The sequence below is a fragment of the Mercenaria mercenaria genome, chromosome 4 (genome assembly GCF_021730395.1).
Source record: "Mercenaria mercenaria strain notata chromosome 4, MADL_Memer_1, whole genome shotgun sequence".
Taxonomy (NCBI): Eukaryota; Metazoa; Mollusca; class Bivalvia; order Venerida; family Veneridae; genus Mercenaria; species Mercenaria mercenaria.
The window spans coordinates 70040572-70056262 of NC_069364.1; the positions used below are offsets into that span (position 1 = coordinate 70040572).

Below are 15691 nucleotides of genomic sequence, written 5' to 3' on the forward strand. Positions count from 1 at the left end.
TTCCATACTTAACGTTACATGGTTATGTGTGGCATTGTAATTCCTCTATTGCATCTACACATTGTGTTCTATACTTGCTGCTACATGGTTCTGTGTTGCATTGTAACTTTTCTATCACATCTACACACTGTATTCCAAACTTACTGCTACATGGTTCGGTGTTGCATTGTAACTCTTCTATCATATCTCCAACACACTGTGATCCATACTGCCCAGGACTCGGGTTATCACAGGCCCTTGACCTCTGTCTGACGCCTCCATCACAAGTTACATTACACACTCCCCAGCTTGACCAAGAACTCCAGCCACCATTTACTGAATCACAATTTATAATGGTTTTTTTTCTACATACCCTACATGCCAATACTTAGTATCTTTTTCTATAAAATTATAATGTATTACTATATATAATATTAGGTAAACATCTTCTAAAACATTATATAAATTCTATTTAAATACGGTTAGAGCAAAAGGTCCCCTATTTGTAAATAAAGATTTGATTCGAAATTTAAAGACAGTATTCCTAACTAGTTTGATAAGAATCAAAAGCATGTCACCTATCTTTGACATTAGTTGTATGATGTCTCCAATAGTTGATCGAATATTTTAAAAGTTGTAATATTGCTATATAAAAATGGACAAATCTTTATTACTTACTTGGCGGATTTTGACAGAAATGTCCTCGATAGCCAGGCGGGCATACACAGGTGTAATTTTTGCTGCTACTGACACACGTTGCTCCATTTTGACATTCATTCTGATTGCAATTGTCAGGTGCGATTTCACAGGTTGTTCCCTGGAAACCTCCAGCGCACGTGCAAAGGAAGCCTGACGTTGTTGGTGTGCACAAGTGTGAACCACAAGGATCATCAGCACAGTAGTCAATCGCTTTAAAGGGCAAGGAAAACATGATAATAAGTTTATTCGATATGAAAGTCATTCTCAAGCCTTTCATAACGCTGAAAAAAAATTAAAATCGGATCACTATTAAAAAAAATGTAGCAGTTTGTAATTTGAGAAAATGGCTGATCATGGAGGCAGCTAATTTAGTTTGTTTATGACGTCATTTACACACTGCTGAATTCTTTATTTAGCAAATAACCTTTTAAATAGATTAATTTTCGTATGTTTCTTAAGATCTCGAGTGTAAAGTATAAAAGCATGACGATTTCTTTCATTATTACTGGAAAATGTAGAGAAATTATTTTACAGAAATAAGTAAATACAGCTCAAATCTGAATCTAAAAATTTAATAAATCCGCCATTGTTTTTAATTTTTTTTTTTGCCATTGAAACAAAATGGCCGCCAATTTGACCAAATATTTAAATGCTCATAACTTTCTTATTTTTACTCCGATTTTGAATTTTTTTCACTTCTTTAAATGATTTAAGAAATCCAAAGAGCTATAAAAAATTTATACTTCTTTGAGAAATCCCAGCTGACGAAATTATTATATGAACAACGTTGCCTTTCCCTTTAATATAGGAAACATTATATAGTGATATTGCGGATATGAATATTTATATCCTATTGTTTCATCTACATTTTTTCTGGAACAAGATTTATTCCAAATTTCTCTAAATAAATATAATTTAATAAAATTAATAGCATAGATCATTCTAAAATATCCCGAATGTGCTGAGAGGATTATCAAAATACAATTCTAGCGGGGTATTTTTAAAATAAAAAAGATTCAATCATTTATAACATTCATTTTATTACATGTCAGCTTTTCCTGCTGAATCGCATTTAATTATTATAGACCAAGTTCAAGTCAATTCTACCAATATGTCCTATACTTAACGTCAACGCAAAATTACGAAATGACTTTATTTCACTCCGGCGACGTAAAACATGTAATTAAATTATAAAAAATGGAATTGAAAATATGAAGAAAAATGAATTTCTTTTCATTAATAACCAGGTGGTATTTGCGAAGTCGGTGATTAATGTAACACTAGGAGAGATAATCGCTTCTTGACGTTTGATGATGAAGATTAGAAAAAGATACATACCTAAACAAGAAGAAGGTTCAGTTAAAAGTCCACCATTTGCCTTGACAAAATCGTCAGAGGTAAAGTCGGCTGCTGATATGTCATATTCGCAGGAAGTTCGGTGGCTTGCTATTTCTGCATCCGTCAGCACGTGACTGTACAGTGCCAACGAAGTCAGATGCACATCTGAAGTTTACAATACTTTTCATATGAAACAAAACAATACATTTTTACGTAATACAAATCCTTAACATATGATAATATATACACCTTCATAACACTATACTACAAACGCCTTTATATAAAACATGCCTCTTCATATAATACAAAAGCCATCCTCTGTAACAGACTCATTTTTCATACTGAGTTAATTGCATCAACTCAACAGAAAGAACAGCAAGAGTGGCCGAAACGTTGCCGCAAAGAGTGATAATAAAAGATAGAACGATTAATGTCGCCATTCTTGTATTATTTAAAGGTGAATATAATAGGATTATTATAACAGAAGGTTTTATTATTTATCTATATACATTCTGTCAACACTACGGCATGTATTTTACAACTAAATATGAACAGGCAGAAAAAAATTCTGTATTTTTTTTACCTTTTGTATTGTATATTGCCGGACTACTTTCAATATGCATGACCTGACAAAATATAAATATCGAACATAAAAAAACTTCACTCAGTTCTATTTTAACATTGATAAACAACAAACAAAAAGGTGGAAGTATAAAATAAAAGGGTCATTATAACAGTAGCTAGATCTGCGATTCTGTAACCGGCCCTCGTGGATTTTGCAAGGTCGGATCACACTCGGCACCTGTGCGCCTCGGCAAAATCCACTCGAGTCGAATACATCATACCAGATCTATTTACTATTGTATAATAACCCTTTTGTATTCGGCTGGAGTGGATTTTGCTAGGACGGATCACACGAGGCGTTCAAGCGCCGAGAGTGGTCCGACCTGGCAAAATCCAAGAAAGAAATACAAAATCCCAGTTCTACCTACTCTTATAATGAACCTTTCTGAAACTGAAACTGAAACTGTTTCATTTGATTAAACGCCTATTTTTACGCAAAACATATTCAATGGCGTTTTACAAATACATAAAAATACGACAAAAATTAAGATATTTAATGACATATAACATAAATGAGCATAAATACCATTGTGAATAAACTATTTAGTAAGCATTAAAAAAAAAAAAATGATCAGACATCAGATAAGAGTAATAAAATATTAGAATATTAAGATACAGTAAGACAGCTGTTTGTTATTAAGTAAAAATAAGTTGGTTATTGCGACATGTCCAGAAGTTATTACAAACAACTGTATTTTGTATTTGTTATAATATAGTTCATTTTCGAATGTATTTACACAATAAAATCATCCAGTTCACGTTACTTCAGTTTCTTAAAAATTACAGTCACAGTCTCTAAAAGAGTGCAAAGTAATCTCCAAAATAATGAGTTTTCAACTTCTTTTTGAAAACATCTATTGAGTCCGAGTTCCTTATTTCGAGAGGCAATTCATTCCAGAGTTTAGGTCCAACAGTACCAAAACTTCTGTCGCTGAACGTTTTGCGCTTGTTGAAAGGAACAACGAAACACCCAGTAACGGAGTTTGAAGAACGCAAGTTCCTTGTCTGTGTTTGCTTTATGAGAAGTTCAGAAAGATATTCTGAAGAGTTTCCAACTGAACAATTATACATGTAGGTGAGCATTTTGCATGTGATTCTGGCTTTGATTGGTAGCCAGTGAAGGTCATACAGCGCTTGCTTGGAACTGTCATATTTTCTTCGAGTTAGGACAAGTTTTGCACACATGTTCTGAATTCGTTGCATTTTGTTTACTTCGCTTTGAGCAATACCATACAGAATGACATTACAATAATCTAAATGGGATATCACCAATGACAGGACAAGGGTTTCGGTAGCCTCTTTGGTAAGATATTTCCGGATACATTTTATTATGAAGTAGTTGAGCATTGCTGTTCTACACTTTCGTTTTACATGCTCTTTTAGATTCAAGTTTTCATCCAGGAATGCACCTAGATATCGAATAAAGCTCACTGATTTCACTTCATCACCTACAATGCATACTTTGTCAGTTGAACACTTAGAGAGCTGTTGCCTACTACCAAACATGATGAACTCGGTTTTGGAAGTGTTCATTTTAAGCTTATTTTCATTCATCCAGTTGTTGATTGTTTTAGCACATTGTTCAAGTTCTCGTATTGCCTGGGATTCTACTGTTGGAGATAATGGTTTAAAGCGTTTATTAGCAGTGTGGTCATCCGCAAAGCCGTAAACTGAAATCGACGGCGGAATAACATCAAACAGTGTCCCCGCATATGTCAAATATAGCCACGGTCCTAAGCAGCTCCCTTGTGGAACGCTACAGTTTAATTGGCGTGGAAATGACATGACTGAATTGACACTTACACGACAACTTCTGGGGCGCAGATAGGAATCAACCCAGCTCAGTGCGCTTCCACGAACGCCATACTGCTTGTTTAACACATCAACAAGAATGTCATGATCTACAGTATCAAAAGCGGCACTGAGATCGATGGCAATTAGCGCCGTAACTTCTTTCTTCTCCATAGCATCCAGTAAATCATTTACAAGACGTAACAGTGCTGATTCGCAAGAATGGTTTTTCCTGTAAGCAGATTGGTTTTTTGGCAGAAGATTGTGTTTGTTTACATGATCATTGAGTCTGAACAGAGCTGCTTTTTCAATTAATTTTGACAGAAACGATAGATTACTAACAGGCCTGTAGTTTGCGAATTCAAGTTCCAGTCCCATTTTCTTCAACAAAGGTCTTACAATTGCCTGTTTCCATTTTGTTGGAAAGATGCCGTCGCGCAACGACAAATTAACCAATTTGGTAATAACAGGCAACAGCTCATCCAAGTATGATTTTAGCACTTTTGTTGGTAGAATATCAAGTTCACATGATTTTGTATGTAGTTGGTTTATAAGTTTTCTAACTTCTTCCTCGCTCAGATCTTTAAAACTGTCAAAACAAGGAATATCTTTTTCGCATGGTTGAAACTTATCGAAATGTTTCAACGATTCTCGAATTTTTTCGATTTTATTCATGAAATGGTCTGCAAATTTCTCAGCCAGTGTACTGTCATGTCCAGTTGGCATAGGGTTCTCAGACCTAGTGCCTGTTGTCTCAGATACAAATCGATAAAGCTTTTTCGAGTCACCTTTTGCATTAAGAACTTTTTCACTCAGAGATGATTTTTTCTCATGTTTGAGTTCTTTTTCGTAGTTTTTACGTGCTGTTTTGAAGGCTTCATGCAGATGTGATTGTCTATGTTTCTTCCACAAACGTTCCGATTTGCGAGCCACTCTTTTAAGGTGAAGAAGTTTTTCTGTGAACCAGGGTTTTGGAGCGCGATGGATGATTGTTTTTTCTATAACCTTTCATTATGTATCTCTGTATTTTTGTTTGTTGTTTTCATTGTTATCTAAAACCTTCAATCATTTTAACGATATTATTTTAACTGATTATAATTTTTGTGTGCGCTATTTATAGAACTGTGTCAGGCCATGCATATCAAATGAAAGTAGTCCGGCAACATACAACACAAAAGGTACAATACGGATTTTCTCTGCTTGTGAAATACAAGCCGTCATTGACAGAATTTATTTGAACTAAATTAAATGGTACACATTTCGGCTCTTGTACTCATACCCAATGAGATTATCCATAGTGGGTAGGTACCAAGACCTGCTTTGCATTGTGACAAGTATGGAACACATGCCTGGTCTGTCTTCACCTGATTTTATCAAGAACAGTCCGCAAACGTTCAAAACATTCCAGAACATTCATCTATCACTCTACTGATTGTTTATGCAGAATATTTTGTGCAGTCAAAAGGAATATGGCCCATGTATGGCTCCTATTTGCTAATTGCCAATTGCTATATGCTAATTGCATTTTGCCAATTGCTATTTGCTAAATGCCATTTGCCAATTGTGATTTTGTACTTTTGCACTCTAATATGGGTTATTTTTCAATGGGTCTCCGTTCTATGAGTGTTGCCAACTTCAATGATTGACACCTGAGATAGATGCATCTATGTTACTAGTATTCACATTATTTTACATATAACCAAAGTACTATTTAGCAATGCCAATTAGCAACTAGTAATTTGCAAATGGCAAAAAGCAAAAACATTTATGTAACTGTAAATTTAAATAGCAAATAGCAGTTGAAGGTAAAGGCATGGTGTAACCAAAATTCCATATTCTTATCATAACAAACTGAAAGAATAGTTTATCATATGAAGAACACTTGACTGCATGATGACACTATTCATTATACTGACCAGTTTCACCGTCGTAGATCAATTCAGCAATTGCGTTCGCGGGTATTGATACTGGTGAAACAACTGGCTGTGTAATCAGAACTTCGCCATCGAAATATACACTGAACGTTGTGCTGGTAATTACAACAGCAAGATGGATCCACTTGTTAGACGAAGAGTACGGTAAAGGCATGTCCATAGATACCCCATTCCTAAATAACCATGCATGAGAAAGAGTTTAAAAACCCCTCAGGCAAACTGTATAGCTAAGCAATAAAATAGTAATGTAATGGTAACCACACACAATTAACAGAACAATTTTTAGTATGAACTTTAACTAAATTGGTATTCTTTTAAGAAGTCCGCCCACTTAGCTCAATAGGGTGAGAGCAGATCTATGAACACGGGGTCGTGACATCAATCCCCGGGCGGGGCTAAGTTCTCCGTGACGATTTGATGAAAGACATTGTGTCTGAAATCATTCGTCCTCCACGTCTGATTCATGTGGGAAAGGTGGCAGTTACTTGCGGAGAACAGGTTTGTACTGGTACAGAATCCAGGAACACTGGTTAGGTTAACTGCCCGCCGTTACATTACTGAAATACTGTTGAAAAACGGTGTTTAACCCAAAACCAACAAAAACAATCCTATTAAGAATTCACTCTTTTAATTTTCAACATTTCTCTTAATACTAAGTATGAAAGCTTAATCTTGGGAATTCCATGGTTAACTTTGTAACATATAATTAGAGCATTAGTGTACGAGTGTATGAAAATTTACAAATCGGGATTCGACTTCTAGGAAATGGAAAGTTGAAAACATTCTTAACCTAGACCCACAACATAATGTGGCTTCTATCTGTCTGATGTGACAAAAAACGATAAAAGTTTAATAAAATATATGGAAATAATGTGTTTGGGCGTGCCTATAGTAATACTGCTCGGTTTGTAATCACAGAGGGTAAAGTGATATTAGGAAAAAGACGCTAGTGAGTTATTGTTTGAAAATGGAGAAAATCAGCTTACCAGGATATGAGAAAATCTTCCGAGATAGAAATATTAACATCGCTTTCAAAACGAATATCAAGACGAGATCCATTGCTTCTCAGAATCCAGAGAAGGACACTGATTGTGTCCAAGGCTGTACTTGTATTCAAAGGAACAGCAACTTGTTGAGAATTCTGCTCATTCAGAATTATGTCATAATCTGAGAAAGGAAAACTTTTCATTTGAATTTATAATTTGTACACATTCTTTTTGAATTTGCTAGGTACTGGACACTTCCTAAGTACGTAAATCAGATCCAGATTTATATGCTCATACTAGTTAAGCATATGAAAAAGAGAACCTGATAAATTAGAACATCTGTCAATATAAAAAAATTACCTCAGATCGAGACTAAACTAGAGCTGTCACAGAAGTGACGAGTTATACCCCCACAATAGGACCTTGTCACTGAAGTAAGCCAATGTCAAAGTCGAACCTCAAAATCAATAGGGGTTATCTGCTGGTCATGATCAACCTCCTTATTAAGTTTCATGATCCTGGGCCCAAGCGTTCTCAAGTTATCGTCCGAAAACGGTTGAACTGTTCCAGATCACTGTGACATTGACCTTTGACCTACTGGCCTCAACATCAATAGGGGTCATCTGCTGGACATGACAAACCTTCCTTTCAACTTTCATGATCTAAGGCCTAGGCGTTCTCAAGTTATCGTCAGGAAATGGTTAACTGTTCCGGGTTATTGTGATCTTGTCATTTGACCTACTGACCTCAAAATCAATAGAAGATCCTCTGTTTAAGCGTTCTAAAGATATTATCCGGAAACCGTTAAACTGTTCCGGATCATTGTGACCTTGACCTTTGATCTACTGATCTCAAAGTCGAACTTTACCTGTATTTTATGATGCTACACCTGTGTACCAAAACTTATTTAAATCTGTCAAGCCTTTCATGAGTTATTGTCCGAAAACCATAAAAAAAAACAGACCGACCGACCGACCGATAGACAGACCCATCGACCGAAAGCTAACTCCTATAACCCCCTCAAACTTTGTTTGTAGGGTATAATGAAGTATCCACTTTTGCTAAAGCATCGCAACTTGTGTGATGGCATTCATGGATATATTGTTTTAACAAGAGAATCTTAAAACCAGAAAGGATAATTAACTTATTAACAGAAGACCAATCCATATTTGTTTGCATCTGCTCGTGATCTACAACAAATCGGTGACACCTGACATAAACATCATTGTAGGCACGTGATCTACACCACCGGTAGCAGGTAATCTATGCACGTTGGGCACGTGAGTAGCACGTGATATACACAAGATTGGTAGCACGTGACCTTCACAGCCACTGGTGACAAGTGATATACACACCACACTGGTAGCCAGTCACAGGGTTGGTGGCACCCGACTTTTACACCATTAGTGACATGCGATCTACACATGACTGGTAGCATACAGTGATCTTCATACCAAATATAGCATATGATATACATTCCATTGATGGCACTTGATAAGAAATGATGAGCCAAACAAATCATTTTGACGTGCAGACAAACAGACGGAAATAAACAAATATTGATTCCCATGCCGCAGTTTTGGGGAGCTCTTGTGAAATGTTTCACCATTGAAGTGATAACTTAGGTATTTTTAATGAGATAATTTCTGGTAATGGGTCATACACGAGCAATTTGATGATCCTATTCCGAAAGTAGTTTTTCCAAATTCGCATTTCCGGCACGCAGTCTGTCCAACAACATCCTGATAGTACCCGATGAGGCATGGAGTACATGGTTGAACTGCCGTCAATGATGAATAACCAACTGGGCAAAGTTCTGAAATAAGACGTTTAAATTCTACAACGGCTGTTTGTGTGCTACAGGTGTATGAAACAAATATAGAAATAATAAATCACAGTATAAACAAGAGGGTCATGATGATCCTTGATCGCTCACCTGAGTAATATGAGCTTCATGTTTCAAATGTCAAATTGATGCTAAAATATTAAGAATTAGTAGGTCACATTCATGGTCAATGAAATTCAGTTTTACGATCAATGTGCAAAACTGTGCATGTCATCCAAATGGCTGTATCTTAAAAAACAAGAAAGTAGGTCAGCAGGTCAAGGTCATAGTCAAGTGACATCATATTACTTAGGGTCATCGGGTAATTATTATTAAACAGTCTTGGAAATAAGATCAGATAATTTTTTAAGTATTTTTTCCTAACTCATGTAATAAATAAGTGCTTTTAACCCCAGGGGCATAATTTGAACAATTTTGGTTGAGGACTATAAGGTAATGCATCATACCAAATATCAAAAGCCTAGGTCGTGTGGTTTCAGACAAGAATATTTCTAAAGTTTTTTTTCCTATGTAAGTCTTTATAAAACATGGGACCCCCAGGGCAGGGTCTCTTTTCACCCCAGGGTAAAATTTGAACACTTTTGGTTGAGGACCATAAGACAATGCTACAAACAAAATATCAAAGGCCTAAGTCTTGTGGTTTCAGACAAGAAGATTTTTAAACTTTTTTCCTATATAAGTCTATGTAAAACTTGGGACCCCCGGGGCTGGGCCATATTTGACCCTAGGGGATAATTTGAAAAATCTTGATAGAGGACCACTAGATGATGGTACATACCAAATATCAAAGTCCTAGGCCTTGTGGTTTTGTACAAAAAGATTTTCATATTTGACCCTAGGGGGATAATTTGAACAATTTTGGTAGAGAACCACTAGATGATGCTATAAACTAGATATCAAAGCCCTAGGCGCTGTGGTTTTGTACAAAAAGATTTTTAAAGTTTTCCCTATATAAGTCTATATAAACGATGTGAACCCCGGGGCGGGGCCATATTTGACCCTAGGGGGATAATTTGAACAATCTTGGTAGAGGACCACTAGATGATGCTACATATCAAATATCAAAGTCCTAGACCATGTGGTTTTGTACAAGAAGATTTTCAAAGTTTTTCCTATATAAGTCTATATAAACTATGTGACCCTCGGGGCGGGGCCATATTTGACCCTAGGGGGATAATTTGAACAATCTTGGTAGAGGACTACTAGATGATGCTACAAACCAGATATCAAAGCCCTAGGCCCTGTGGTTTTGGACAAGAAGATTTTTAAAGATTCCTTTCGGTTGCCATGGCAACCAGAGTTCTGCTTGAAATTCGATTCTTTGAACAATTTTGAAAGGGTCCACCCAAGGACCATTCCTGTGAAGTTTGGTGTAATTCTGCCCAGTAGTTTTCAAGCAGAAGATTTTTTTAGGAAATGTTGACGGACACACGACGCACAACGGACGACGGACATTGACAGGTCACAAAAGCTCACCACGAGCCTTTGGCTCAGGTGAGCTAAAAATCCACCAGAATATAGAAAGACCCGTTTGTGAAAGAATCTTGTTCCCTAAACGAAGGTTACTGAACATTCCGTGGCAAGGTCACTAATTTGTCCGAACAGTTTTAAATGTTATTAATCATACTTTGTACGTTTGTTCTGTTACCTAGCCCAACCCTCCCTCCCTACCATTTTTGGTTGCGGGTTTATCCCGCTACCAAAGTTACAAGTGTATTTCTGACAATCATACAGCATCTTTATTTTATTCCAAATCACATCCAAAGGATGTTTCATGTGCTAGACAAAACAGTCCCATTCATGAACAATGCGGATGAATTATCAATGATCTAACAGTTCTGATTCAACCTGTATCCATTCACACTGGCCATTTAGATCATATAAGATCTATCAATGATCAAGTTTTCCAGCCCGTGGTTACATCAAAAGCTAGGTCACAAGCTAGGTCAGGCAGAATTCATCTTGGATATGAGGCACATTTGTATTTATAGATTGACATTTAAACAGAAAATAAATCTACCAAAACCCGCAACCACCAGACGTCTCAAGGCTTTGATTTTTCATATCCAAAGTAGTATCTTCTTGTTCTTTTACTATTATGTAAGTTATAAGGCTATGCGGCTACAGTTACACAATATTTCGAGGACTCTGATTTGTAATACAAAAATTGTGAAACTAGAACTGAAGCAATGAAGTACACGCAAAATGTTATACACCCCTTGTTACAGTTTATCCCAAAATTTTATACATGTATTTGTAAAAAAGGAATACTCACTACACACTGTGGATGCATGTTTACACGATATAAACATGTTTGTGTGTATATAAACAGTAGTCTATTTCAGGTTAAACAGTAGTATGTCTAAGGTTAAACAATTGTCTATTTAAACAGTAACATGTTTTAGGTTAAACAGTAGTATGTTTTAGCATGCATGCAGCGCTACATACACAGTTTTTTCTATTTATCCAAGTTAAATACATACATGATGAAGAGTTCCTACAAATTAGCATGCAATGATATATTATTTCAGGAACAGATTGGCACAAATAAACATTATGATATGGTAAAAATATCTCATTTTATCTTTACATTTGCGTGCTTAATGATTATTGTTTCACATACCAACACACATATCAGCAGATTTAGCGCCGGTGCCACTTGTACTTGTTCCATCAGGGCAACTTATACACATTGTAGCACCATCAGAATCCATATATGTGCCAACAGGACACTCCGCACAGCTTTTTACTCCATTGATTTCGGCAAGGTACATGCCGGCAGCACACGATTCTGACAATGAGAAATTAATAACAATATTTATTTATCAATATTTTTAAACTCAAAACCCGTTTTACCGCGTACTATGTAAGAGAATTTCAAGCATTAACCCTTCGATTATTTTTGAAATGAATACATCGTTTTTCATACATTGTAAAAAAGGTTCAGAATCGACGAAAGTCGCGTGTGAATCATCTTTAATATAAATATTGAACTGCTGGACTTACTACATTTAAAACCTTCTCCGACTTGACCGCTTCCCTCACACTTGATTTGTGAATAATCGTCCCTTTTATAAGTACCCGGAATCACGTCGTACCCATTTAAGTTAAAGGTACCGTCAACAGTAACGGCAGATTCTAAATTATCGGATATCCGAAACAGTTCATCTTCATACATAAGAAGTTCATCAAAATTTGAAACAGGACCGGTGACAATCAGTGAAATTCCAACGCGCACAGAAGACACCTGTCTTTTTCTCCGGTCTTCGTATGTATCTTTTTTCCTTCTTTTCCTTCGGGTGGCGCCACATTCCACAGTTAGATCATCATATCCACATGTAGAGCCAGCTAGACAATCAGGTGCTACGGCTGTACCAATAAAATCTTGGAGCAGTACCAAGACTTGGTCTTTTATAGCATCTTCTGTGGATTGGGAACTGCAATCACCCGAGTAATAGTACTCCACTGGGAGCAGGTTTAACCCAGGCCGGCGAGTTCCTATTATCATATATTAAGAGAATAGCCTTTAAAGAACAATGTAGATTTCTCTCATTTTGTTGAAATATCTAAAAGAAATCTTAAATAGTAAGATGATAAAAATATATGTATAAAATGCACGTGTTATGAAATTGCTTTTGAAACGCAGAAAGAAGAAATGACTCAAGATCAGTGGAAGTTAGGGTCACAAAATTGTGCAGCCAGTTAGATAATTGGCGGCAAAATTACACAAAATATAACATTATATACGACGAAATAGCATGATAACATATTCAATGTAAGACTATCAGAGAAAAACAACATATACTAACGTGTGCAGTCCGGGACCGTGTCTGGATTCCATAATCCTGAATCAAGACAGAAAATCTGTCCATTAAACTGATAGGGCAAGTCAAAATTCTCGTTACAATGCACAAAAACAATCGGTTGAGCATCATTTGTGGATGTAAGCCCGCCATTTTGTGGGGCACTCAGGTTCCTTGGACAGACCTCGGCTACAAACAAAAATTGATAAAACTTATTATCATGAAGATAAAACTTTGCAAGGCAATCAGATAAGATAACAAGAAAAGAATACCTGCAAGACTTGTTTTTAAAAGTAACATTAAGACTTACCCTCACAGTATGGTTGGATACTACCCTCGAACTCCCAACTTGTTGAGGGTGAAGAACCAGAGAACGTGGCTTCACACGTGATCACATCAGGTCCTTTCAACGTCAGAGAAGCTTGTTGGGGACAGGATGGAATGCAGGTGTCGCCCCATTTATATGAAGTACAAATAAAGTCCAGGTTGGTATCGTCAAAATAAAACTTCGGTTGGTTGCAATATACGGCTGAAAGCCAAGAAACGGAATATAAAGAAATAGTCCCTATGCCACATCTTTCTATACTCTTTACGTTAAAACGCTGTGTATTTACAGTGTACGTTGAGATACAATAGCGCATTAAAACCTTATACATTGATAGTTCAATACTTCAGATACTTTGACAAATATTTTTGCTTTAAAATATCATCTACGTTCATATATGTTTCTGTTTTAATACCGTCTAGCTAGACATGTCTATATCCTAATACCTTCTACCTTAACATTATATTTATATTAAAAAAAATTTAATATCGACTATGCTTATATATTGCTTTCTACATTAAAATATGATTACGTTTTAATACCTTCTACTTGACATGGAGTTATGCTTTAATAATCTCTGTTTCTGTTTTAATACCTTTTATGCTGATATGTGTTTCTGATTCAATACCTTCTATATAACATAAACATCTTTGTCTGTTTTAATACATTCTATGTTGATATAAGTTTCTGCCTTAAAACCTTCTTCTTTGAAATATAATCATATCATAATACCTTCTACATTGATGGTTATTGAACATGTGACAACCGATGGATTTCCTGCTGTATCAACTGCCCTGTAGTCAACCACTGTTGTCCCGATACTTATATTCGAACCAAGAGGAGGACCTGACACCTGCTCTATAGTGATATCACCCTGACTGTCTGCGTTGTCAATTGCAATGGGAACTATCCAGGTAGGCTGAGCAGTGTCCAAACCTCGTTCAACGTAAAATGTTTGATACGTATTGCAGTTCAAAATAGTTGGCGGTGTGATATCTATGGTATGTAAAACGTATTCCATGTCATCAAATTTATAATAGTTTACCATATGTGTGCATTTCGTACCAAAATGCTTGAAAATTGTTTAATCTCCCTAATACAAGTATACAATTCCACGATACTTCATAATAATTGAGCGAACTTTGTGAATTTTATAATAACATTGAAAATATATCGAATAAAATGCCACGATCTTTGAATAGAAGTTGTAATATAAATGTTATTTAAGCAATGAATAAAGGTATCCAACAAGGTAGAAGAGTGTGCCTACCCTTGCAAGTACTGTTTGCTGAAACAGCCCATTCACCTGTGGACTGACATCTTGCATAAACTGATTTGTCGGTGGAATATCCGCTCGAACATTCTAGTACACATAAGCTCTGATACTGATACAAAAAGTCAAAGCATACAAACTGTCCATTTGGTACACTTTCAGGAAGACCACATGTTATGGCTGTAAGAAAAGAATTAGTGCAGGCGGAAATAAGCCAACATGGAAATTATTTAAAGTATTTACAAAAGCAATGTCCATTCCCTTATGTTATTGATCATGTATGAATCATGTATACAGTGAAAGAGGAAAACAGAGTACGTGTCTAATTGAAAATGGGATATTATCTAGTGATGACCTCTTTATAATTTCATCGATCACAGTTGGAAAGTTGTCCTGACCAAGAACACTAAGAACTTTGTAAATAACACCACCAAAAAAGTCAGGCTGTGATACACCTTCTAGCATAAGTTATGTGAACGTAGCATTCCCTTTGTATATTCATCCTCGATCTTTCCCCTTCAACATCCTCCCCCACACCCCTTTCTCCCCCACACCCTTTTCTACCCCTTCCCCCCCCCCCCTCTATATATACTTTGCACAAAATTTAAATGTACTTGTTGGATTTTCGAAGCAATCCGTCTGTAATATTTTTCCGTTACAGCTTCTTTTTATTGTGAGCCTACTTTGCATATACGTGGCTTTGAGGCTGTGTTTTTAGTGCTCTGTGCTTCCGGGAAATCTACCTTTACCTATTATCTTTTTTATGATTACTATTAAATCTGAAAGCCAATGCTCAATAACCTTGGTATAACGTAGTAAAATATTTACCAAAATAGTTATAACCATACAGTTTGTTTTATTTAAAACAATAGTCTTATGGTACATGGTAAAGGTTGTTTCGAGATATGTTACATTTTCTGGTCCTTTCAATGTATATCCACTTAATACGAACTCGCTTGATACGATTTTTTGGGTATAACGAACAAAATCTGGATTCCTGGGCCGCGTCACTCTATTTTCTTTGAAAAAATATTTCGGTAACTCGCTTCATACGAATAATCGGCAGATTTTGAAAATACCAATTAGCTAAGAT

At 36.1% G+C, this 15691-nt stretch overlaps 1 protein-coding gene across 1 annotated transcript in view; it reads right to left on the reverse strand.

The window, feature by feature from the left end:
• LOC123552073 (sushi, von Willebrand factor type A, EGF and pentraxin domain-containing protein 1-like) overlaps nucleotides 1-15691 on the reverse strand; it is a 48703-nt gene that overhangs the window by 14681 nt on the left and 18331 nt on the right. The window contains exons 16-27 of the mRNA XM_053541624.1: nucleotides 14596-14778; nucleotides 14058-14321; nucleotides 13311-13529; nucleotides 13007-13189; nucleotides 12204-12695; nucleotides 11821-11988; nucleotides 9015-9167; nucleotides 7352-7532; nucleotides 6348-6538; nucleotides 2017-2181; nucleotides 658-888; nucleotides 145-315 (exon numbers count right to left, since the gene is read on the reverse strand). Of these exons, the coding sequence (XP_053397599.1) occupies nucleotides 145-315; nucleotides 658-888; nucleotides 2017-2181; nucleotides 6348-6538; nucleotides 7352-7532; nucleotides 9015-9167; nucleotides 11821-11988; nucleotides 12204-12695; nucleotides 13007-13189; nucleotides 13311-13529; nucleotides 14058-14321; nucleotides 14596-14778 (2601 nt within the window). The remainder of the gene's footprint in view (nucleotides 1-144; nucleotides 316-657; nucleotides 889-2016; nucleotides 2182-6347; nucleotides 6539-7351; nucleotides 7533-9014; nucleotides 9168-11820; nucleotides 11989-12203; nucleotides 12696-13006; nucleotides 13190-13310; nucleotides 13530-14057; nucleotides 14322-14595; nucleotides 14779-15691) is intronic.